We start from the raw sequence: 26,787 nt of genomic DNA, 5'->3' as shown, positions 1-26,787 counted from the left end.
GATCATAGCAAGACAAAAAATCACAACAAAGGAGCAAACAAGTGAAGCTTTCCCTATTTGATAGGACTTCACGACCAAGTTCCTCTGAAGAAGTTAGAGGCCTTTTCTTCCATCATTATAAATAAAGGTAACAGACCTAGTTTGATGTTTTGGTTTTATTGGAGTCAGCAATATTTTTGAATGACAAAAATATTTTCTAACCATGATATTTGGGTGATCAAGTGATAGATGAATTAAGCCAGTTATCTGTGGCTCTCAAGATCTCTTCATCGTATCCCATTGTTTCACTAGCAATAAAATGTTACTGAAACAACAACAATAAAAAGAAACCCTGCCTATTTTCCCATACTAGTTAATGTGAAAAGAAAACACCTGCCCATTGCAGTCCCACAAAAAATGGTTTTAATATAGGGTCACAGAAAATTCAAAGGTTTTATAGCCCACTATAAAACAGCTCTTTGTCTTTCCCCACTAATTCCCTAGTGTCACTTTTAACAAAACAAGGAAACTGCTGATAATAGAGGTGTTTGCAGATTAGCCTTCCAAGCCATAAATAACATAGGGTTTTGCTCACCTACAAATATTAAGGCAGCTTATCAATGTTTAAGCCCCTTCCTCTTTGTAATGGTTGCTAACATTTTAACCCAGGCAAATTGAGAATTTTTTTCTTTCCTGTCTACTTACATTGACAGAGTACACATTCATAAGATTCTATTATCAGAGTTCACGGTATAAAGAGTGAAACATCACCTAAAGCTTCACCTCCCACCTGAGAGGCCCTGTTTTGGAAGATGTATCTGCTTTATACTTTCCTTGTTTTGCTCTCTCTTAGCTATGGTTTTGATCCTAACTGTCCTGGAAGATGCAGCTGTGATTCAGAGCAGTCTGTGCAATGCTACAGGCTATTGGAGGTACCATCGGGTATTCCTTCCACCACCAAGAAGCTCTACATCAGCCACAGCAAAATTCAACACCTTCAGGTAACTACTCACTCTGCACTCAAGTTGCTGAAATTTTATTTTGTGAAGGTGAGGGATGAGTGTGGGGTTGTTAAACCTGACCTAAATAATCACAACTTAAAAATGATGGTTATGAAGTTGGGTAGTTGCACTAGCTACCTGCTTGTCTGTATACTGTATATGCCTCTGGAGACTTCTTTTTCGGGAAGCAACCCCCTCCAAAGAAGTCTATAATTAATATTTTATTTTAGTTTTGAAAATTTTCATTATGTTGCTGCAGAGGAAAAGAAATGACTCTTCCTTAACAAAAAGAGTTTGAGAACATGTGGCCCCTTTATGTCCCCACATTAAGACTAAGTCCTTACACTTGTGGTTGCCGAGAGTGAAAGAGGAAAGGACTGGGAGTTTGGAATTAGCGGATGCCAACTATTATATATAGGATGGATAAATAATATGGTCCTACTGTATAGCACAGGGAACTATGTTCACTACCCTGTAATAAACCATAACGGAAAAGAATATGAAAAAGAATATATATAATGTGTATATGTGTAATTGAATCACTTTCTGTACAGCAGAAATTAACACAATTGTAAATCAATTACAGTTCAATAAAATAAGCTTTAAAAAGAAATAAGCCCTTTCATGAGAAAAAGTAGTTTTTTTTATGCCACAGAAAGCAGATGATACTAAGAACGTTATAAGACTCTCAAGGTGAATGCAGCATATGAGAATTATTCATACAAATTCTATAAACCAACCAGGCATCAGTGTCTTTGTGGAAAACTATACAGAAGAAATGTGTGTTCTTGTTTGGCCACACTACTGCAATTCTCATGCCATGTGCTTTCAATTATGATTTTTATTTTCCCATTTACCTATTCAGAGGCAGTGAAAAGAGAGCTCTCGGATTTGTTTGACTTGTATAACACAAAGGAACTTTTGCTTTTTGGCTTTTGTTATTTTGAAAAGTATCAAGACACTAGAGTTCTCATTACTAGTTTTCTCACTAGAGATAGAACCACCCCAGACAAGCAATTAAAAAAAAAAAAAAATCTCTGGCCCTCATTTTTTACCTTTATGAAGTGAGAAGGCAGGGTTAGATGAGGGATCCCAGGAACTTTCTAGATGGAAAATTCTCTGGCTCGCTGAGTTTGCCTTCACTGGTCACTGCTTCTCCCTCATGGATCCAAATCCCAAGATAAGGAAATATCTGTCTGTGATCCAGGGGCAGAGAGTCAGCAGGTGAATGTACTTTTCCTTCAAACAGAGACACCCCTCCCTTTTTTATTTGGCTAAGAAATTTTAATGTAGGTGCACATAAACACAGAGTTTAAAATGTGTGGCATGGTATTTATTTTCAGGCTCAATAAGCACAATTGCCTAGTCGTCATGTTTACTTTCCTCTTCTAATCCAGTAGTGCCTAATGCCATACAGAAGGTGTCAGCATTCAAGCAAATACCTGGTTAAAAGGCAAAAGCTTAAATATTTGTCCTGAGGACTTGAGATAGTGAGAGCTGGAGTGTCCACTAAGCCTGGTAATGATCACACACTGCTGCTTTGCAACCAATAAGATGAAATGATGCCTCTCATCAAATTCAGTTATTGAATGACTTCATTTGTCATTGGTTTAGGTTCATTGAACAGCAATATTGCCACTTCCCTGACTTTAACCCAGTTAATTATCTCTAGGAAGGACAGTTCCCAGCAAAAGTGTTGTCAAAAGAGAAAATTGTTTTGTGAAGGAAGTAGAAAGCTCTCAGCAATATCTCCCTTTTCCCTTTTAAAAATCCTTAGGCTTTACATGACTGTAGTTTACTTGCGTTTGGTGAATGCAACATATATCCTGTTTATTTGATTTGAACTACAGAATTGGATGCCTACATGTAAAGAAAAAAAAGTTAAAAGGGATCTTCAGATTAATAGCAATAGAAATTAAATATATAAACATATGCATATATACACATGTATGTCACAAATATGCATGCATACACAACACATATACATATATAGCACAATTTAAAATGTTTCTGTTACTTTTGGATGTGAATGCTGTGTTTGAGACGGGATAAAAGATGAAAAATTCACAGTTCCTGCCCTCGAGAGGGACTTACCAATTTATCTGTAAAAATCCATTTCTTTGAGGTGCATGCCATCAGATTATAACAATCTTTTTGCTCTTCTGTGTATCATATTGTGCCCTTGGTCCCTTCCATCCTGGCTTCCTCTCCATCCTAAGTCCTGCATCTTTTGGAGTGACTTCAGTGTCTAAATATCTTAGTTCCACACTTCTTTGAACTCATAAAAAATGATCTATCTACATTTCCACTTCACAGCCATTTACTCTCTTGCTTATATCATAATGCTCATTATTCCTGAAACTCCTCCACTCAAAAATCTTGAATTCCCATGCCTACACTCTAGTCGTCTTCTTTCCTTTCAGCTGCCATACTTCTTTCTACCTCACGGAGACGTCTAATCCTGGATCTATCTGGTTCTCTCAGATAATCAATTCATTTCTTATCTATTTTCTTCCCCACCCCTTCCCATTTTGCATCCCATAGTTCATTATCTCATTACCTATTCAGCAAAGCCTCAGTCTTCAGTTAGGGCGATCATTTTGCTTTGTTTCTCCGACAGCTGAGTGCTGCTGGAGAGGATCACACTTCTCCACATTATCTGTTTGTATGAGCGTGGTTTAGAACCCAGATTCAAGGTCTCCAACCTTGTCTAGGTAGGTCTTCATTGTCACCCATCTATCCTTTCAGGTTTACTTGGTCAGGTTCTCCCTACCTTCCCTTGACATCTTTCCAAACTTCTCAATCCCTGCCATCCTCATTTTGACCAAATGGCTGGCCTCCCATTTTATTAACAAATCATGACAAAACTTAGGCCAGGAGTCTTCATCTCCCTCTACTCTTGCTCACTATATACTAATTTGTCTCCAACCTATGCTGCAAACTCTTTCCTCCAGACAGAGGGGATGAGATGTCTCTCCTCTTCAAGGAAGCTCCCTCCTATACCCTTGATTCCATCCTTCTCACCTCTCCCTGGAGTTTGCTCCCCATTCCCATATCTTCAGTTGCTTTTTCTTTACTCTTGTCCTGTTTTAGCCTATAAACATGCTCCTTTCATCACAATAAAAATAAGATTATTTTAATTCTGTGTCTCCTCTTGCTGCTATCCCTCTTTAATTGCAAAACTCTGTGAGAAGGTAGTCTGTACTTACTGCCTCCGCTTCTTCACCTCTTATTTATTCTTTAATTCACCGCTGTCTGGTTTCTGCCTGCTCAACACAGTCAAAAAATACTCTTCTAAGACACTGGCTCACAAATAGTTCTTGAAATTCTCATTCTCGTCCCTCCCATGACACCACACTTTTACATTCTCATTATTCCTCTCTAATGTGTCTTTTCTGCCCTTTTTATAGGCTTCTTTTTGGCCTAGCCATTTTTTTTCTTGCTATGCACACTTTCCTTGGGTGACTTCACTTTGTGTAAGTGATGATGGCTCTTTTACTGGGTTTCTCATTTATACCTTTCCCCCATATTTCAGACTTATCCAGCTGCACTGGAAATACACACACACACACACACATATATATATATATGTATATATATATATAGTGCTCCAAACTGAATCCAGTCTTTCCCTCTAAATCTGTGGTCTTTTGTGACTGGCTTCTTTCATTTAAAATAATGTGCTCAAGGTTCATCCATGTTGTAGCATATGTCAGCATTTCTTTCCTTTTGAAGGTTAGATGATATTCCATTGCACATATATACTACATTTTGTCAACCTGTTCATCAGTTGATAAGCATTTGGGTTGTCTCCTCTTTTTGGCTATTATGAATAAGGCTGCTCTGACATTAGTGTACAAGTTTTTCAATGGATATATATTTTCATTTCTCTTGGGTATATACCGAGGAGTGGAATTTCTGGATCATATGGTAACTCTTTGTTTAACATTTTGAGAAGCTACCAGACTTTTCCAAAGTGGCTGCAGCACTTTGCATTCCTTGTAGAAATACACGACAGTTCCAATTTCTCCACATCCTTGCTAACATTTCTTATCTTTTATTTTTCTGGATCATAGGCATCCTGATGAGCATCAGGTGGTATCTCTTTTTGGTTTAACCTTCATATCATTAATGACTAATAATGTAAAGCATCTTTTAATGTGCTTATTGGCTATTTGTATATTTTTTTTGGAGAAATTTCTATAAATCCTCTGCCCACTTAAAAAATTGGGGCTATTTGTCTTTATATTCTTGAGTTGTAAAAGCTCTTTTTTTTTTTTTGTCTTTTTGTCTTTTTTTTTAGGGCCATACCCACGGTATATGGAGGTTCCCAGGCTAGGGGTCGAATGGGAGCTGTAGCTGCCAACCTATACCGCAGCCACAGCAGCACCAGATCCAAGCAGCGTCTACAAACTACACCACAACTCAGTGCAACACTGGATCCCTAACCCACTGAGCAAGGCCAGGGATCGAACCCATGTCCTCATGGATGCTAGTCGGGTTCATTAACCACTGAGCCACAACAGGAACTCCCTAAAAGTTCTTTTTATATTATAAATATGAATATCCTATCAGATATATTATTTGCAAAAGTTTTCTCCCATTCAGTAAGTTATCTTTTTATTTTCTTAATGGTGTTCTTTGAAGCAGAAAAATTTTTAATTTTAATTAAATTCAATTTATCTATTCTTACGTCACATTTGCTTTTGGCATAATATCCAAGATAGCTTTTACCAAACCCAAGGTCATGAAAATGTATGCTTATATCTTCTTCTAAAAGTTTTATTGTTGGGAGTTCCCACTGTGGCTCAGCAAGTTATAAACCTGACCAGTATCCATGAGGATGTGAGTTTGACCTGTGGCCTCATTCAGTGGGCTAAAGGTCAGGTGTTGCTATGAGCTATGGTGTAGGGTGGCAGACACAGCTCCAATTCGACCCCTAGCCTGGGAACTGCCATCTACCACAGGTGCAGCTCTAAAAAGAAAAAAAAAAAAAAAAAAAAGAGAGAGAGAGAGAGTTTTATTGTTTTAGCTCTTACACTGAGGGGATGAACAAAAATGTCTTTATGGTGGCAGTCAATAAAAGTAATTGCACTTTATATCTTTTGTGGAAGAGAAGAAATTACTTCAAATTCCTTTTGGATATGAAATATAGAGTTTATCAAAAAGTGGGCAGGGGACTATGGATTATTTTTGTATTCTCTCCATACTTTCCATAATTTTAAAATCGTTTACAGGGAACAAGTTTTGCTTTGATGATCAGAAAAAAATTCCAACATAGTTTACAAACTCTTCGTTGGCTTGGTTCACACATGTCTGAGGCATTGACTATGAAGGTGTGTTAGTTTCCAGTGTTCATTGGACCTATAAAGATCCCAAGAAAGACATGCAACCCTCTCTCTAATGCTTGGAGTAGGGGCTGCCCAGGATTGAAACCTGAAACAAAACCTTTACATGGGGAAAACAGGAGAAGTTTATCCTCTGCTCTACTTCATTTTACTTGGATTGCTTTTTCTTAACTTTTCATAGTTATATATATACTATAACTTTTATCTAAACAAGTATTAGGCTCACTTAACTGTAAACTATAGACTACAAACTATTATATCGTTGAAGATGTTTCTCTGATAGGCCCATCCTACTGATAGCAGTATCTAGGACTTTTTTTTTTTTTTTTTTAACTTTTAAAGCTTGAACATTTTCTTTCTTTCTTTCTTTCTTTCTTTCTTTCTTTCTTTCTTTCTTTCTTTCTTTCTTTCTTTCTTTCTTTCTTTCTTTCCTTCTCTCTCTCTCTCTCTCTCTCTCTCTCTCTTTTTTGTCTTTTCAAGGCCCGCACCTGCTGCATATGGAGTTTCCCAGGCTAGGGGTCCAATCTGATCTGTAGCCACTGCCCTACGCCAGAGCCACAGCAATGCAGGATCCAAGCCGTGTCTGCAACCTACATCACAGCTCATGGCAAAGCTGGATCCTTAACCCACCGAAGGAGGCCAGGGATCGAACCCGCAACCTCATTGTTCCTACTCGGATTCATTAACCGCTGAGCCATCACAGGAACTCCAGGCTTGACCATTTTAAAATGTTTTTTAATTAAAAAATCTAAACAATCCCTGGCCTAGGAATTTCTGCATACCATGGGCACAGCCAAAAAAAAAAAAAAAATATATATATATATATCTAAACAATACAAAATGTAGCTAATGAAAATTCCTTATAATCTTATCCCCTAGAGTTAGTAACTCTAGTTAATAGTTCGATGAAAGATTTCCAGATTGTTCCCATTTTTGGCTATCACAATATGATGCAACAAAGAACATCCTATCACCTAAATCACTGCAATTTTTAAACACTTCTGCCTAGAAATAAAATTGCTGGGTCAAAGAATATGCAGCAAAAGTTGGCCAATTTTACATCTACCAATAGTGTGTGAAAGTTCTTAAATATTAGGTATCTTACACTGTTAGCAATCATGAATAAAAATAGGACCTGAGTTTCCATCCTTTTCTAAGAGGTAATGTTAAACAGATCCTGTAGGAAAATCTGAAATATCATTAGTATTTTTTTTCTTTTTTTTAAGGGCTGCACCTCTGGCATATGGAGGTTCCCAGGCTAGGGGTCGAATTGGAGCTGTAGTCGCTGGCCTATGCCTCAGCCACAGTAATGCCAGATCCAAGCCAAGTTTTCGACCTATGCCATAGCTCATGGCAATGCCAGATTCTTAACCCACTGAGCGAGGCCAGGGATCCAACCTGTGTCCTCATGGATAACTAGTCAGATTCGTTTCCGCTGAGCCATGACGGGAACTCCTGAAGTATCATTAGTATTAAATGATAATGTATATGGGTTTTTTGGGTTTTTTTTAACAGTAATCCTAATGTACTGCTTTTCTGCCTTCTTTCCCACCCCTGCTTTTTTTTTTTTTTTTTTTTTTTTTTTTTTTTTTTTTTGTAGCTATCTAACTTCATCCAAATGCTGGCTCTAGAAGATTTTATTTTGCTGGCCAGTGGAACAGAGTCAGTAGAAAATGACACTTTCAAAACTCTGAGTACTTTAAAGACCTTGGAACTCTGGAAAAATAAGTTAAGACGAATCCCCAGTGCACTCCCGGCCAGTCTTGAAGTGTTAAAACTCAATGATAATTCAATATCTGTCCTTCACAGATCTGATTTTGAAGGACTGAAGAAATTAACAATCCTTGAACTTAAAAACAATCTGATCTCTTCCCTCTCTCCCAGCACACTCTCCTCTCTGGTCAGTTTGCAAAGCTTGGTGTTAGATGGTAACAGTATTGAGACTGTAGAGGGACCACTGGCACTTTCCCACCTGACACACATGAGCATGGAGAACAATAAGCTACATCTCCTGCCCGCTGGCTTCTTCACTTCTCTTCAGTCTTTGCAATTCCTCAGTCTCAGTAGTAACTTTCTGACTCAAATTCCTATTAATCTGCCCAAATCCTTGCTCTCTTTAAAAATGGAGAGAAACCGGCTAAAAGTGGTAAGTTTCGAAGATCTGAAACACTTGGAGAATCTTTCCCATCTTTACCTGTCAGAAAACTCACTCTCTTCCTTTGATGGGGCACAGCTCCTTGCCAATTTAACTACTCTGGAGTTGTCCCAAAACCAGCTGCAAATGCTGCCCCTCAGACTACCAGCAAGGCTACAAAAACTTGATATCAGCAATAACCTGATTCAGAAAGTTACAGCGCAAGATTTCCAGGACCTCCGAGATCTAAAACATTTGTTTCTGGACAACAACATTGTCAGCCTGTTTGAAGCTGGAGCCCTGCAGAGGTGTTCCCAGCTCTCCAACCTCGCCTTGGAGCAGAACCTGCTCTTGTCTATCCCACTAAGGTAAGTGAGCCCTATCATTTATGGTAACTACTCTGAAAGTTTTCTAAAGATTGGGACAATTAAGTACATTATACAAGAAAAGTAGTCCCAGTAAACATCAAGTATCTGATCAAGACATTGTAGGGCTCCAGGGATAGAAATTTTAAACAGGGGTTTGGAATCTCCAGTCCTCAGGCTGACTCCTGCGCAAACTTAATTTACCTTGCCTGTGGGACAAGATGCTAGCAATGAAAATATGCAGTGCAGCTTTGGGGGAGTATGCTAACAAACATCATAGGAGGATATTACTTGCAAAGAGTGTGTTCTGGTGTCTTAGTAAATGGTCTGGATCCAGCAAAAGGCCAACTAGTCCTATGTTTAATCACTGGCAATGGAAAAAAATGAGAGGGGACTGTAGTAAGATATTTCTACTTTAAAAAGCATTGAAATGGTATTTTAAGAGAAAAAAAATCAAAATTTTGTTAATATTGCATTGATTTTGAATTATGTATTTGGGAGCCTCATATTCTTCTCAGTGCTGTGATCTTTAAGGGATAAGGAGTGCTGCTTATTTCTCTGTATCTGTTTGTGTGTGAGTCAATTTATGTTGGTCTTACCTTCTGGCTTTGGTTGTTTCTTCTGATCTCTTGCTCTTTCTGTCTCTCTCTCTCACACACATGCACACACATACACCCTAATACTCTGATGCTTAATTTCTGTTCCAAATATCCCACTCTCTATACCCAACCACTGTACGTGTTCCCCCAACCAGTCATAATCTATAACTAATGCACATGTTTACATTAATTGGTCCTATTTATTTTTTAATTTTTAAAAATTTTTATTATAGACGATTTACAATATTCTGTCAATTTATGCTGTATAGCAAAGTGACCGAGTTTTATATATATATATATATATATATATATGCATTCTTTTATTTGTTTTCCATCGTATTCCATCACACATGATTGGATATAGTTCCATGTGCCTATTTATTTAAACTTTATCTCATGTTCCACATTTTAAAGTAGAATTTTTTTAAAAAGTAGAAGAATAAGTACTATTATTCTCCTAAAAAGATATTATGTTATTTATAATATGTGCCTATCAATGGATTCTTTTTTCTTTCAGCACTTTGTAGAAAAAAAGGCTCCTTACCCTACTATCATTATCAAATTTCTTTTTTTTTTTTTTTTTTTTTTTTTTTTTTTTTGTCTTTTGTCTTTTTTGTTGTTGTTGTTGTTGCTATTTCTTGGGCCGCTCCCGCGGCATATGGAGGTTCCCAGGCTAGGGGTTGAATCGGAGCTGTAGCCACCGGCCTACGCCAGAGGCACAGCAACGCAGGATCCGAGCCGCGTCTGCAACCTACACCACAGCTCACGGCAACGCCGGATCGTTAACCCACTGAGCAAGGGCAGGGACCGAACCCGCAACCTCATGGTTCCTAGTCGGATTCGTTAACCACTGCGCCACGACGGGAACTCCTCAAATTTCTTATAGTTAACATACTAACTTCTGGCTTCTGTAGACTCCTGTGGAACCTGATTTACTTATTATCATTGTTCATTACAATAATTTTTCTTATCAATGTGAAAGGGAAAAATTATCTTTGATATGGACAGATGTTCATTTTTTTCCTAGTTGAAAAAGGGATTTTTAAGTTATATGGTATGTTAACTATACCAAAGGCAAAACATCAAAAAGTGATTTTTATTCCAGCTGAAATCAGTACTTTAAAATATGTTGAGAATGATTTGAAAGTAATCAATTTCTCAATGCATAAGCATGTGCACACAATTAATTTAATTTAACAAATATATTTGACACATTTACCATGTGCCAGGTACTTCACCAGGCCCTAAAGATATATCAGTGTAATCAAAGAGATAAAACTTATTGTTCTGTACAGCTTAAATTCTAGCAGGGAAAGAGTGACAATGTAATATGTAAGTAAAGTACATAATATTTAGATAGTGCTAAGAGTTATATATAGTAAACAACAAAAAAGGACATAATTTCCAGGTTCAGGAGCATCGAGAATGGGGTGGCTGGTTGCAATTTTAAATAAGGTAAACATGGTAACCCCCTTGAAAAGGTAAGCTTTGAGCAAAGATTGGAAGGAGGTAAGGGACTTGGTTGTGAAGGTATTTTTGGGGAAAAAAGTGTTCTAGACTGAATCATACAAAGGCCATAAGGCAAGAACATGCTGGCAGTATTTCAACACGCAAATTCTTTTTTGGGGGGCAGGGGGGCACCTGCACCTTCGGCATAGGGAAATTCCCAGGCTAGGGGCCAAATCGGAGCTGCAGCTGCCGGTCTACGCCACAGCCACAGCAACGGCAGGATCCCAGCCAAATCTTCGACCTAAACCACAGCTCATGGCAATGCCAGACCCCTAACCCACTGATCGAGGTTAGGGGTGGAACTAGCATCCTCATGGATACTAGTCGGGTTCTTAATCTGCTGAGCCACAACAGGAACTACAAACACTGCAATTCTCGTTGTTATGTAAATAATTTCTCTACTATGTTTCAGGACTTATTTTCTCTTACTGCATGTTCCTCCTCCAAGAAAAAAAAATCATATATAAAATAAAAACTCCTGGAGTTTGCTTTGTGGCTCAGCAGTTAATGAACCTGACTAGGATCCATAAGGATGTGGGTTTGATCCCTAGTCTCTGTGGCTGTGGTGTAGGCTGGTGACTACAGCTCTGATTCAACCCCTAGCCTGGTAACTTTCATATGCCATGTGTGCGGCTCTAAAAATACAATACAATACAATACAATACAATAAAAACTCCTAAAACAGTTTAGGGAGTGACTCTCTCACATAGGATTCTCAGGCAGCTATGACAGCCATGAGTACAACTGTGAACTTGGTGGATTTTCTATTCAGGTGACTTTTAGAAAGCATTTGGTGAAGTAATCCTGCTAAGTTTAATGAGTGAAAAATAGCTTAATTATTTACTCCTGCCAGGGTATTTGTGTTTTAATAAGTGACTACAGAAAGCACAATGCTTTTACCCAGTGGAGTGTATAATGGAATTGCAAGCTTGAGCTAACCCTAATTTTCAAATCTGACTTCACCACAGAAATATCTGGAGAACTTTTTTAAAAAGCCCACTCCGGTCTAGACATCAATTCAAACCAATTAAATCAGACACCCTAGGGTTGTGGCCCAGGCAGCAGTATTTTTAGAAGCTTCCCAGATGAATTTAATGTAAAACTAGGGTTGAGAACTACTGGGCCAGGACAAGAGGGCAAGTGACAAGACACAAGGAGGCTTTTCCAATGAGGCTTAAATGAAGCAGCACAACTGTCTGATCATCAAAGACCTCAGCCAGCTGTGAGAGCAATGTTCTTGTAGAGAGTGTTTTAAAAATCCCCCGTCACGGGAGTTCCCATTGTGGCTCAGTGGTAATGAAGCCAACTAGTATCATGAAGATGTGGGTTCAACCCCTGGGCTTGCTCAGTGGGTTAAGGATCCAGTGTTGCCATCAACTGTGATGTAGGCCACAGACATGGCTCAGATCCCACATTGCTATGGTTGTAGCATAGGCCAGCAGCTGCATCTCCAATTGGACCCCTAGCCTGGGAACCTCCATATGCCGTGGGTATGGATCTAAAAAACGAAACAAAAACAAACAAAAAAATTCTCCATCATGACCACTACCTATCTCCCAAAACCCACTCCCCAAATTTTCTTTGAATCAGAAAGTGAGAATGACCTAATAAAGTTTTTCTGTGGTTTTCCTCCCACAAAGAATTAAAACACAATACTCTCTATTCCTTATATTTGAACTTTGAGATTTTTAAACAGTGCCCTCTTTCTTCTTATTTGAATGCTTCTTATTCATACACATAAGTATATTTTAAAATTCAGTTTTCTATAAACTACTGCCTAGCTTAAACTAACTCTTAGTTGCTAGTTGTGTATCCTATTACAAACCATTTCCACAAATCCCTTCCTCTGTCTACCATCCTCCGGTCTACATTCAACAAGAAAATAATGGTATATGGTTTTAGGTACACATAAAATCACATATCCACCTCGTTTGCCTAAATATGCTCATTGAGATAGAAAACAATACTTAATATTTATTAAGTGCTTACTAAGACCTTATATACATGTGTTATGAATGTATGTACATGTGTTATTCCAGGTCACTCCTTATAACAATTCTGTGAAGGTAGGTACATTGTTTTACCTATTCTTTTACAGATTAGGCATTAAGGTTAAGAGGGATCAAGAAGCTTGCTAACAGTCACATAGTCAATAAATTTTGAGGTCAGGATTAAACACAATAGTCTAACTCCAGAGCCAGGGATTTTTAGCCACTGCATCCTCACCAGCCTCTGAGATTTACTGTCACCAATACACTGTATTGCTTAGAACTTAAAATCTCCAATACCTGGGTCTCACATTTCACCAGTGGCTTCTAATTTCACCAACCTGCAGCCCAGGGAACAAATATAAATTACATCATCTCTTCTTTAGCCACAATTTGGATAATTCAAATCCAGAATAGCTTTTGACAACCTAAGGGAGGCAGTTAGCATTTTCTCTTACTTATACTCAAGTGCCACCTGCTGGCTAAATGGGGGTGTGCCCCCTTTTTACTCTAAAAAGCGACACCAAAGAACAAATTGCATTTCTGGACATTGTCTTAAAATCAGAACTACCTTTTTATATAAATCAGACTTACAAAGACAAATTATATGAGAGTGATAAATGACTTCCAAAAGGTCACAAAAGCAGGAAATGAGTGGTTTCTCTTACAATGCCAGAACAAAATTTTTTTCCGACTATAAAGCATTACCTGCTCAGGGATGAAAATCTAGGGTGCTGAAAAATGTTTTAAAAAAGAATCCATAATTGTTCAACCAGAGAATCCATAGAAACAGATTATCCATAGAAATAGGAAAGAAAAAGATACTCCTAAGGACAGATACAGTGTTTGGCTACCCAGCCCAGAAGTGAGTAATTGTACTTGTTTAGAAGAAAGCTTGCCCTGCTTATTTGCATTAGCTAACATTTTGACCTGACTTCTGTGTACCGAGCACTTTCATCTGGAGAGTGGAAAATCAGAAGCTTTAAAAAAAAAGAGTCGGGAGTTCCCACCGTGGTGCGGTGGTTATCGAATCCGACTAGGAACCATGAGGTTTCAGGTTCAATCCCTGCCCTTGCTCAGTGGGTTAAGGATCCGGCGTTGCCCTGAGCTGTGGTATAGGTCGCAGACACGGCTCAGATCTGGCATAGGCTGGCAGCTACTGTTCCAATTAGACCCCTAGCCTGGGAACCTCCATATGCCACGGGAGAGGCCCAAGAAATGTCAAAAAGACAAAAAAAAAAAAAAGAAGAGTCAAGGCTTCTTACTAAGACTTGAGTTCTAACTTTGTCCATTTTATTTACAAGGATGTTAGGTAAGTTATTTAGTCTTTTTTTTTTTTTTGTCTTTTTATGGCCACACCTGCAGCATATGAAACTTCCCAGGCTGGGAGTTGAATCGGAGCTCCAGCTGCTGGCCTACACCACAGCCACAGCAATGCAAAATCCGAGCCGCATCTGTGACCTATATCACAGCTCACAGCAATGCCAGATCCTTAACCCACTGAGTGAGGCCAAGGGTTGAACCCACATCCTCATGGATACCAGTTATGTTCATTATTACTGTACTGGGGTTAGACTATTGTGTTTAATCCTGACCTCAAAATTTATTGACTATGTGACTGTTAGCAAGCTTCTTGATCCCTCTTAACCTTAATGCCTAATCTGTAAAAGAATAGGTAAAACAATGTACCTACCTTCACAGAATTGTTATAAGGAGTGACCTGGAATAACACATGTACATACATTCATAACACATGTATATAAGGTCTTAGTAAGCACTTAATAAATATTAAGTATTGTTTTCTATCTCAATGAGCATATTTAGGCAAACGAGGTGGATATGTGATTTTATGTGTACCTAAAACCATATACCATTATTTTCTTGTTGAATGTAGACCGGAGGATGGTAGACAGAGGAAGGGATTTGTGGAAATGGTTTGTAATAGGATACACAACTAGCAACTAAGAGCTTAGTTTAAGCTAGGCAGTAGTTTATAGAAAACTGAATTTTAAAATATACTTATGTGTATGAATAAGAAGCATTCAAATAAGAAGAAAGAGGGCACTGTTTAAAAATCTCAAAGTTCAAATATAAGGAATAGAGAGTATTGTTCTGGCCCAGCAGTAACAAACCTGACTAGTATCCATGAGGATGTGGGTTCAATCCTTGGCCTCACTCAGTGGGTTAAGGATCCAGCATTGATGTGAGCTGTGGTGTAGGTCATGGATACAGCTTGGATCTCGCATTGCTGTGGCTGTGGTGTAGGCCAGCAGCTGCAGCTCTGATTGGACACCTAGCCTGGGACCTTACATATGCTGCAGGTGTGGCCATAAAAAGACAAAAAAAAAAAAAAAAAAAAAAAGAAGAAGAAGAAAAGGCTAAATATCTTATCATCTAACATTCTCGTAAATAGAATGGACAAAGTTAGAACTCAAATCTTAAGTAGCCTTGACTGTTTGGTTTACTCTACTGTATCTTTCCTCAGCTGCCCTCCTCTTTACTCTCAATGGTCACAGAGTCTTGCTCCTGTTACACCACCTATTAACAGTCCATTTTTGCTTGGGAAAAAAAAGCTATACACGAGAGATTTTCTGTATAACTTTTAGAGATCCATCTTACATAAGCTAGTGTGTGCACAAAATTACATTGTATTGGGCATTAACTTCAAACTGAATTTAAATTATGGATAGCCAGTTTGAAAATTGTTGTAGTAGTAACAAGAAACCCACTGAGATATTTCTTTGCAGAAGCTTTTTTTTTTTTTTTTTTTTTTAGGGCCCCCCATAGCATATGGAAGTTCCTGGGCCAGGGGTCGAATCAGAGCTGTAGCTGCTGGCCTACACCACAGCCACAGCAATGCTGGATCTGAGCCACGTCTGTCACCTACACCACAGCTCACAGCAACGCTGGATTTTCATCAGCTGAGCAAGGCCAGGGATTGAATCCATGTCCTCATGGATACTAGTCAGGTTTGTTACTGCTGAACAATGACTGAACTCCTCTCTGCAGAAGTTTTATTAAGCTATTAAAATGTATGAAGTGATTTTTTTCCCTGGTAAATTAATCTACTTTGTTAGGTAAATTTTATTCCAAATAAAGAGAAGCACTTTAAACAAATAAGACTTTAAAATATTCAAGAGCATAAATATTTATGTATGAATATGTATTGTATAGTTTAGGACATGAATGCAAATATAAAAATCTATAAGCATAAGTATATATAAATATACAATATAAATTCAAAGAAAAAAACAAGGGCAAAATTTAGGCCAAGTGCCAATAACCTAAAAGGTTAATCTTTCAGAATGAAATTCATATAAGAATAATACTATAGCAAACAAAAGGTAATGGTGTCATAAAATATGATTACATTCATTTCTTTTCTTTCCCCTTAACATAGCAATCATATGTTCGGGACCGCCACAAAAAAATTTCACTGAATACTAAAAAGGATGAAATATATATCCAGTATGTTCACACTGTATGGAGATAGTATTCAGATGGTATTTCAAAGGGCATTTTTTCTTATAAAACTTTCTCACTTCCTGTACTTCATAAGAATAGCACTTAATATAAAGTTGTTGACTAGTGGAAAGATTTTGAGTTCACAATTGTAATTTTTTTTTTTAATCTATAGGCATTAGCATGACATTTTTTTTTTTTCTTTTTATAGCCCGACCTGTGGCATATGGAAGTTCCTGGGCTCGAGGTTGAAGCAGAGCTGCAGTAGCATGACGTTTTTTAAATTAGTATTCGCAGAATAATTTTGTTCGGACTATAAAGTAATACCTGTTCAAGGATGAAAACTTAGAGTGCTGAAAAAAAATTTTTTTAAAGGAATAAAAAAAGGAATCCATAATTGTTCAACCAGAACATATGTCTAGCCATAATTGGTTGTTATATATTTGGGATCAATTTTCTTTTCTATTTTTCCCTCTTTACATTACAGTGTAGTTTTTCTCTTCTTTTTCCCTTTTCTCTCTGTTCTTTTCCAAGTATCACTATGAACCCAGGGATCTTAATTTATTCAGTTTGTTATGATCATTTTCAGTTGTTAGTCTTTTTTGATGCTCAAATTTTCCCACATGTGGCTAGTGGGAGCCTCTATAAGCTGGTTCCTGTCTTCATGAGACATGATTCCATTATCTCTTTATTTTATGTTATCTTTTTTTTTTTTTTTTTTTTTAGGGCTGCACCTGCAGCATATGGAAGTTCCCCAACTAGGGGTTGAGTTGGAGCTTCCACTGCTGGCCTATGCCACAGCCATAGCAATGCTGAATCTGAGCTGTGTCTGTAACCTAGGCTGCAGCTTGCAGCAACGCAGGATCCTTAACCCACTGAGCAAGGCCAGGGATTGAACCTGCATCCTCACAGAAACTATATCAAGTTCTTAACCAGCTAAGCCATAACGGGAACTCCTATTTTAAAAAAAAATTTTTTTAATGTTATTTCCCCAATACAACTTTTTTTTCTACTGTGCAGCATGGTGACCCAGTTACACATACATATATAATATACATTCTTTTTTCTTACACTATCATGCTCCATCATAAGTGACTAGACATAGTTACCAGTGCTACACAGCAGGATCTCATTGCAAATCCATTCCAAAAGCAAGTCTGCATCTATTAACCCCAAGCTCCCAAGTTATCCCACGCCCTCCCCCTCCCCCTTGGCAACCACAAGTCTATTCTCCAAGTCCATGATTTTCTTTTCTGTGGAAAGGTTCATTTGTGCCATATATTAGATTCTAGATATGTGATATCATATGGCATTTGTTTTTCTCATTCTAACTTCACTCAGTATGAGAATCTCTAGTTCCATCCATGTTGCTGCAAATGACATTATTTTGTTTTTATTTTATATTACTCCATGAATTTATTACATTTATAGTCTTACAGTGATCATCACAACCCAATTTTACAGCATTTCTGTCCCAAACCCCCAGCGGATACCCCTACCCCCTTACCTGCTCCTTTGGAAACCATAAGTTTTTCAAAGTCTGTGAGTCAGTATCTGTTCTGGAAAAAAGTTCATTGTGTCCTTTTTTCAGATTCCACATGTACGTGATAGCAGTTGATGTTGGTGTCTCATTGTCTGACTTCAATTAGCATGGTAATTTCTAGGTCCATCCATGTTGCTAAAAGTGCCATTATTTCTTTCCTTTTAATGGCTGAGTAATATTCCATTGTGTATATGTAGCACTTCTTCTTATCCACTCCTCTGTCAATGGACATTTAGGTTGTTTCCAGATCTTGGTTATTGCAAATAGTGCTGCAATGAACATTGGAGTACATGTGTCTTTTCAAGTCATGGTTTTCTCTGGATAGATGCCCAGCAGTGGGATTGCTGGATCAAATGGTAGTTCTATGTTGAGTTTTCTGAGGAATCTCCATCCTGTTTTCCACAGTGGTTGCACCAATTTACAATCCCACCAACAGTATACTAGGGTTCCTTTTTCTCCACACCCTCTCCAGCACTTATTGTTTGTAGACTTTTGGATGATGGCCATTCTGGCAGGTGTAAGGTGGTACCTCATAGTGGTTTTGATTTGCATTTCTCTAATGATGAGTGATGTTGAACATCTTTTCATGTGTTTTTTGGCCATCTGTATGTCTTCTTTGGAGAACTATCTGTATAGATTTTCTGCCCATTTTTTGATGGGGTTGTTTGCTTTTAGGTATTGAGTGGTAGGTAGTGTTTATAAATTTTGGAGATGAATCCCTTGTCAGTCGATTCATTTGCAAAGATTTTCTCCCATTCTGTGGGTTATCTTTTTGTTTTGTTTAGGGTTCCCTTTGCTGTGTAGAAACTTTTAAGTTTATTTAAGTCCCATCTGTTTATTTTTGTTTTTACAGTCATGACTCTAAGAGGTGGATCTGAGAAGATGTTGCTGTTGTTTATGTCAGAGAGGGTTTGGCCTATGTTTTCCTCTAAGAGTTTGATAGTATCTGGCCTTATATCTAGGTCTTTAATCAAAGTTGAGCTTATTTTTGTGTATGGTGTTAGGAAGTGTTCTAATTTCATTCTTTTCCATGTGGCTGTCCAGCTTTCCCAGCACCACTTATTGAAGGGGCTGTCTTTTCTCCATTGTATATTCTTGCCTCCTTTGTCATAGATGAGTTGACTATAGGTGCATGGGTTTAATTCTGGGCTTTCTATCCTGTTCCACTGATCTATATGTCTGTCTTTGTGCTAGTACCATACGGTTTCTATGTAATAACAATGAAAGATCAGAAAGAGAAATTAGGGAAGCAATCCCCTTTACCATAGCATCCAAAAGAATAAAATACCTAGGAGTAAACCTACTTAAAGAAACAAAAGACCTGTACTCTGAAAACTATAAGACACTGATGAAAGAAATCGAAGATGACACAAATAGATGGAAAGGCATACCATGATCCTGGATTGGAAGAGTCAATATTATCAAAATGACTATACTACCCAAGGCAATCTACAGAGTCAATGCAATCCCTATCAAATTACCAAGGACATTTGTTACAGAACTTGAACAAAATATATTTTTTTTTTTTGGTCTTTTTTTGGCATTTCTTGGGCCGCTCCTGCGGCATATGGAGGTTCCCAGGCTAGGGGTCGAATCGGAGCTGTAGCCACCAGCCTATGCCAGAGCCACAGCAACGCAGGATCCGAGCCGCATCTGCAACTTACACCACAGCTCACGGCAACGCCGGATCGTTAACCCACTGAGCAAGGCCAGGGATTGAACCTGCAACCTCATCGTTCCTAGTTGGATTCGTTAACCACTGCGCCACGACGGGAACTCCTGAACAAAATATTTTAAAGTTTGTTTGGAAGCACAAAAGACCCAAAATAGCCAAAGAAAGACATCCTGAAAAAGAAGGATGGAGCTGGAGGAATCAGGCTCCCTGACTTCAGACTATACTACAAAGCTACAGTCATCAAAACTGTATGGTACTGGCACAAAGATGGGAACTCTTATTTTTAAAAATGTGTAAAAAACACATAAAATTTACCTACTTAACCATTTTTAAGTGCACAGTTAAAGTATTGTTAAGTATCTTCACACTGTTGTGCAACCAGTCTCCAAAACTTTTTCATCTTGCAAAACTGAAACTCTGTACCCATTAAACAACAACTCTTCATTTCCCCTCTCCCCTCAACCCCTGACCATCACCATTCTACTTTCTATGAACTGACTACTTTAGATATGTTTTATAAGTGGAATCGCATAGTAGTTATCTTCTTGTGACAGGCTTTTTGTCACTTAGCATAATGTCCTCAAGGTTTATTCATGCTATAGCATGAGTCAAATTTCCTTCCTTGCTTTTTTTTTTTTTTTTTGGTTTTGAGGGCTGAACCCGTGGCATATGGAGGGTCCCAGGCTAGGGGTCAAATTGGCATTACAGCTGCTGGCCTATGCCACAGCCACAGCAATGCTAGATCCAAGATGTGTCTATGACCTACACCACAGCTCATGGCAATGCCAGATCCTTAACCCACTGAGCGAGGCCAGGGATTGAACCTGCAACCTCATGGTTCCTAGTCAGATTCATTTCCACTGCGCCACAATGGGAACTCCCGAATTTCCTTCCTTTTAAGGATGGATAATATTCCAATGTATGTATGTATTGTATTTTGTTTATTCATTCATCCATCAATAGACACTTGGATTGCTTCCACATTTTAACTATTGTGAATTCAATATGGGAATATAAGATAGCTATATAAATACCTTTTTGAGACCCTGCTTTCAATTTTTTGTATATATACCCACAAATGGAATTGCTGGATCATATGGCTTTTACATTTTTAATTTTGGGGGGAACCGCCATACTGTTTTCCATATTGACTGCATCATTTTACATTCCTACCAACAGTGCACAAAGGTTCCAGTTTCTCCACATTCTTGCTAATACTTGTTATTTTTTGGTTTTCTGATAGCAACCATCCTGAGGAGTGCTCCACTAATCTCTGAACATTTCCTTGCATTTTGGCTCAGATGTTCTAGCTTACCTTGCCCCAGACATGGAATTGGTCATTTCTCCAAACAGCCTTGCTTCTAAGTGGAGACTGGAATTTTGAAACAAAGATCTGTGTGTTCAGTGTGCTTATGCTATTGCTTCTAGGTGTTTTCAGTAAACAGAGCTAGAAAATATATATTTTTTTTAAATTATGAATTTGCACTGACATTTCCAGTTCATATTAACATTAGAGAGGGATTTTTTTTTCTTTTCTTTTATATGTATCTTTTTCCCTTACAATGAAACTTTGGTTCCTACTAACATTAATACATTTACTTATTTGCTTTGTCTTATAGTATTCATTTAAAGTTTAAAAATTGTATTACTAAAAGTAATGTTAACAATAAACATACCGAGAGGAATTTCTTTGTAGATCCTTTTATCCTTAGAGTCTAAGATTATTTCTACTAAGGATATTCAGTCAAAGAGTACTTTTTCTTTTCTTTATAGGGTTACATTACCAATATAAACATTTGATAAGTTAATTGGATTAGTTGGTTAGCTGTGACTTGGGCTCGATTTTAGGGCTTGATTTTTGCCTTTGTTTTATGAACATGTAAAATGTTAACATGATGCAAAAAAGTTAAAACCGTATGGAACCAAACACTTCCTATAAGTAGTCTGATTTGCTTCTGGTTTACCTTTTTTTTTTTTTTTCAAAAATAAGCAAAATGTGTACATGTATTCTTATTTCGCTCTTACACAAAAATTAAAATACAATATATACTATTCCATTTCTTGCTTTTTCCCCTTTAACAATACCTTCTAGAAAACACTTTATGATAATTCACAGAGACCAGCTCCTTTCTTTTTCAAGGCTGCATTGTAGTTCTTTACTGTCGTACTAGTTTGTTTCCAGCCTTTTGCTATTATAAATAATATCATAAGATGTACAATGTGGTCCTTGATATTTGTGCAGTCATATCTTCAGAGATTATACCTAGAAGTAAGATTACTGGGTTGAAGAATAAATGCACATGTTATTTTGTTAGGCTTTGCTACATTCTCCACAGAATCTGTGCCATTTTTAACTCCCATCAAGCTGTGTATGAGAATGTCTGCTTCTTCACGGCTTTGCCCACAGAATGTATTGCTAAGGATTAAGATCTTTACCACTCTGATGGGTGAGAAATAGCATCTTTGTGTGGTTTTATTCTTCATTTCTCTATTCTGAATACGGTTCCACATCAGTGATTTCCACTAGTCTGTCCTTCACCTCGCTTATTTGTTCTTCTGCCTCCTGTATTCTGCCGTTGGTTGCTTCTAATGAATTTTTTATTTCAGTTATTGTATTTTGCATCTCTGCTTGTTTAAGTTTTAAATCTTGTATTTCTTTGCTCAATGTTTCCTATAAATTATCAATCTTTGCCTCCAGTTTATTTCTAATGTCTTGCATCATCATCAGTCTAAAGTGCACATGAAAGCCTGTGTGTGCCTTTCAAGAACAGGGTCTCCATTTCCCCCAGTTCTGTTGAGCTCCTGCACACAAGCCCCACTGGCCTTCAATGCCAGATGTTCTGGTGGCTCTTTCTCCCAATCCCAGATCCCCAGGCATAGGGACCTGATGTGGGGCTCAGAACTCTCAATCCTGTAGTTGAGTCTCTGTGATATAATTACTTTCTAGTTTGTGGGCTTCCCAACCAGCAGGTATGGGTTTGCTTATATCGTGTAATCGCTCCTCCTACTGTCTTGATGTGGCCTCCTCCTTGTCTTCTGGAGTAGGATATCTTTTTGAAAGTTTCCAGTCCATTTGATTGAAGGTTGTCAGCGTTTGATTATAATTCTGTTGTTTTTATGAGAGAAGGTGAGTGCCAATCCTTCAATTCCACAATCTTAATCCTGTCTCTCTTTCTTCTTTTCTAATATACACCTGAATATGGTTAAAAAATCTAAGAGCTTTGCTTTTTTTTTTTTTTTTTTTTTTTTTTGGCCACAGCTGTGGCATGTGGGGGTTCCCAGGCCAGGGACCAAACCCACACCACAACAGTGACCTGACCGCTGCAGTGATAATGCCAGATCCTTAACCCACTGTGCCACAAGGCAACTCCCTTAAGGGCTTTGCTTTTATGTGGATTCCCATTCACACTTTTTGCCCATTTTCAGACTTATTTTAAAATCCTTTCTTCTAATTTTTTTTTTTTTTTTTTTTTTTTTTTTTGCTTTTTAGGCCTGCACTTGCAGCATACAGAAGTTCCCAGGCTAGGGATCAAATTGGAACTGCAGCTGCCAGCCTACACCACAGTCACAGCAGTGCAGGATCTGAGCTGCGTCTGTGACCTACACGACAGTTCACGGCAATGCCAGATCCTTAACCCACTGAGCAAGGCCAGGGATCGAACCTTCATCCTCATGGATACTAATTGGATTCGTTTCTGCTGTACCACAATGGGAACTCCCTCTTCTCAACTTTTAAGAGTCCTTTGTATATTAGGAAGACTAACTCTTTGTCTGGGACATAGAGTGCAGATTTTTTTCCCCCAGTTTATCATTTGTCTTTTAACTTTGCCATACACATAATTTAATTCCTTTTTAAATTATTTTTAACATAATTATTTATGAATCTTTTATAGCTTCTGGATTTTTAATCCACAGTCAAAAAATCTTTTTTATAGAATCAGCATTTAAAAAAATTATTTTAAAATATAATTTTTATGATTATATAATAGTTCATTATCTCTTAATTTCCCTTTTAGTGGACATTAGCCTCTTATGTTTTTACTATTATAAATATGATCAAATATATGACAAATATATTTGTAAATAAATTTCTATTTACTTCTCCTATTATCTCCTAGGTTGAAGGGCATGACATTATTTAAATTCACTGTGAGTTACCAAATTGTTTCCAAAGTGGTACCGACTTATACTACCACTAGCAGAGTTTAAGTTCTTACCCCACAACACTCTCATCAGAAACAAATTTTAAGATTTAAATCTAAAACCATACTTTAATTTCTAATTTCTAACATTGCATCTTTTTTCATTACCTTTTATATTCATTAATACTTTTTTTATATTTTTATTCAGTATTTTGACATTTCCTATAAATTATTGATTCATGGCCTTTGCCAATTAAAAATTTGGAAACTTAGTTTTTCTTATCAGTTTGTTATATGATCCCATTTGATAACGAAAAATTAAAGAGTAAAGAGTTTTATGGCTAGGAACCAGAAAATCAGAAGCTTAGAAAATAAGACCTATGAGAAAGGGGTAAAGACCTATAGATAAGACTGAGGTTTACATTTATAATTAACTTCAAAATCAAGCTTATTTTCTAGCTTCAGAAAGAAGAGAATGGTACAGAAAAGCTAGACGTTGCTCAATCTGAGTTTCCTAAGATGTTATGGAATGATGGTCACAACCTCCTCTCACATCCTATTTCCATGCTTTTGCAGGCTCCCAGGAACTTTAGCCAGGCTGGACCTAAAAGGTAATGCCATCCAGGATATTGCTGAGAGGGAGCTCAAGGATCTGAAGCAGCTTCAGGTTCTAAACCTGAGGAACAACAAGATCTCTGCCTTGGATCTCAAGGCCTTGGAGGTGCTGCCTCGCCTCAGGTACCTGTATCTGGATGGAAATCCATGGAATTGCACCTGCAGTCTCCTAAGAGCCAGGGAGGTCCTGAAGGCCAAGGGCACAGATGTGAGGGGAGGACGGTGTGCAGCACCAGCTGAACGACAAGGGGAGAACTGGATGTCCTCCAAGAAGATCATGAGGCAATGTGAGCATCACTTACATCTGACTGAGAAAAACAAGGAGACCAAAAAGAAGCCCAAGCCTGAAGAGCACTCCAGCATCAGAATCAACATGGATGATGATTATTATGATTATGAGATAGATTAAGGATGAGCTTTGTCTATAGTTTAGAAGTCCTTGCCTTTTTTTTTTTTTTAAATTAGATTTCATTTTTAGAGCAGTTTTAGGTTCATAGCAGAATTGAGAGGAAGGTAGAGAAATTTTCCTATATACCCCCACCCCCACATAAACATAGCCTCCCCCATTACAACATCTCCCACCTGAGTGGAATGTTATTACAATTGATGGACCTATATTCACACATCATAATCACTTAAACTTCATAGTTTACACTAAGGTTCACTCTTGGTGTTGTATGTACTATAGATTTGGACAAATGTATAAGGACATATATTCACCATTACAGTATCACATGGAGTTGTTTCATTGCCCTGAAAAACCTCTTGCTCCAGAAAAACAAAACCAAACCAAACCATTTTTAATGTTCAATCTTGTAAGCAGAAATATATACTACATTTAGATATGCAAGACTCTTTTTATAAGTTTTTCTTTTTTAAAAAAATGAGATGAGGATTAAGATAAGTTGAGGGGAGGGGAGAAAAATAGAAAAGAACAATGGTCAGAAGATGTAAGATTCCTTCCATGTTAAAAGTAATTTTTTTGTATATTATTCTGAAACCTAGACAAATAGTGATGCACAATAAAATCTCCATCTGATTAACTTCCTGCAAATGGAGTAGATCATTTTTTTTCTTTTTGTCTTTTTAGGGCTGCACCCACAGCATATGGAGGTTTCCAGTCTAGGGGTTGAATGGGAGCTACAGCTGCCAGCTTACACCACAGCCATTAGCCACGCCAGATCCAAGCCGAGTCTGCGACCTACACCACAAATTATGGCAACACCCGATCCTTAATGCACTGAGCGAGGCCAGGGATCAAACCTGTGTCCTCGTGGATACTAGTCAGATTTGTTTCCACTGAGTCACGATGGGAATTCCTGGAGTAGATCATTTTATCAAATAAAAACTGACAATTTTGTATATGAAGCCGGCACCTATAGTCCTACACGACAGGCTTTTGTTTACAAGCGGTAAAAATGAACTCTAACTTAAGAAAGAATTTATTGGAAAGATTGGAAATAGCTCACTGCATCAAAGGAAAAGCTGGACAATTTGGAAAGGACAGGGGTCAGAACTGCTCTAGGGCCCCAGGCAGAAGAACATAATGCAGAGACCCTACGCTTCTCTGGGGTTCTCTCTGCAGAGTGAGATGTTCACTAGTATCAGTATTAGCTTCCTTCTTCTCAAGATTCACATCCCCAGAGGGAGAGACTAATTGTTCTAGCTTGAGTCACATGTTCACCTTTGGCTAAGGGACAGTAGTCAAGGCTTCATTTTGACAGTCTCACTAAGATCAAAGGCAAATAGAAAGAGAAATATAAAATAGCACTTGAAATACTACAAATGTCTCTGCAACGGTCTTGCTGGAAAGAGCTGTGCTTTGAGTTCCATTCACGTTTCTCTGAGTTGACCACAATCCCTGCAGTGCCTTTCTTTCGAAGAACTGCATGCTTTTGAGAGCCGCCTGACTGGGGATAGAGGTGTGACTATAGAACAGTTTTTTCTCTCTATCAATCTACTTGTGAAAATGATCTACTTGCAAATAAATCTGAAGCCCCATCCAAATTAGTTCCTGTTCCAATTAATAACACTTATCAGCTACAGTATTCAAAACCTTTCATCAAAATACTCCCAAAGGCAAAGAGAGAAAAAGTAGAGATTGAGTGGATAAGCAAAGATGCCCACCAGAAACTAAAACCTTCTCCAGAGTGCCATGTTTTGACTTAAAACTTCTGTGCAAATTTTGCATTACTTGCTTTATGTCCATATTTTCCTTTCCCTAAATCTTTATAAAATTGATATTCCTTGGAGGATAGCCCTATTTATATGTGGTTTCTAGCACTCCCTGATACATTGACACGAATCCCAAGTACATATGCACAAAGGCGCAGAAGTAAGGGAACTCTTACTGATCTTCCTTGTTGTTGTGTGGGGCCTCAATTCTTATAATGTGTTAGATCTGCAGTTCTAACAATGATTAATGAT

General features: G+C 37.9%; 1 protein-coding gene across 1 annotated transcript; it reads left to right on the top strand.

The window, feature by feature from the left end:
* Positions 223 to 25,465, top strand: LOC100520342 (nephrocan-like). The gene is made up of 3 exons (XM_003121240.3): positions 223 to 980; positions 7,929 to 8,830; positions 24,322 to 25,465. Exons 1-3 carry the CDS (start codon positions 792 to 794, stop codon positions 24,767 to 24,769), a joined length of 1,539 nt encoding a protein of 512 aa, XP_003121288.2. The 5' UTR covers positions 223 to 791; the 3' UTR covers positions 24,770 to 25,465.

Source organism: Sus scrofa, chromosome 1, assembly GCF_000003025.6.
Source record: "Sus scrofa isolate TJ Tabasco breed Duroc chromosome 1, Sscrofa11.1, whole genome shotgun sequence".
NCBI classification, from domain to species: domain Eukaryota; kingdom Metazoa; phylum Chordata; class Mammalia; order Artiodactyla; family Suidae; genus Sus; species Sus scrofa.
Note: the sequence above shows the minus strand (reverse complement) of the source record. Positions and strands in the feature narration are given on the sequence as shown.

Coding starts and splice junctions, on each gene's coding strand:
- LOC100520342 (XM_003121240.3), top strand. CDS start 792: ATGTATCTGCTTTATACTTTCCTTGTTTTGCTCTCTCTTAGCTATGGT. Junction 981..7,928: donor GCAAAATTCAACACCTTCAG/GTAACTACTCAC, acceptor TTTTTTTTGTAG/CTATCTAACTTCATCCAAAT. Junction 8,831..24,321: donor CTCTTGTCTATCCCACTAAG/GTAAGTGAGCCC, acceptor ATGCTTTTGCAG/GCTCCCAGGAACTTTAGCCA.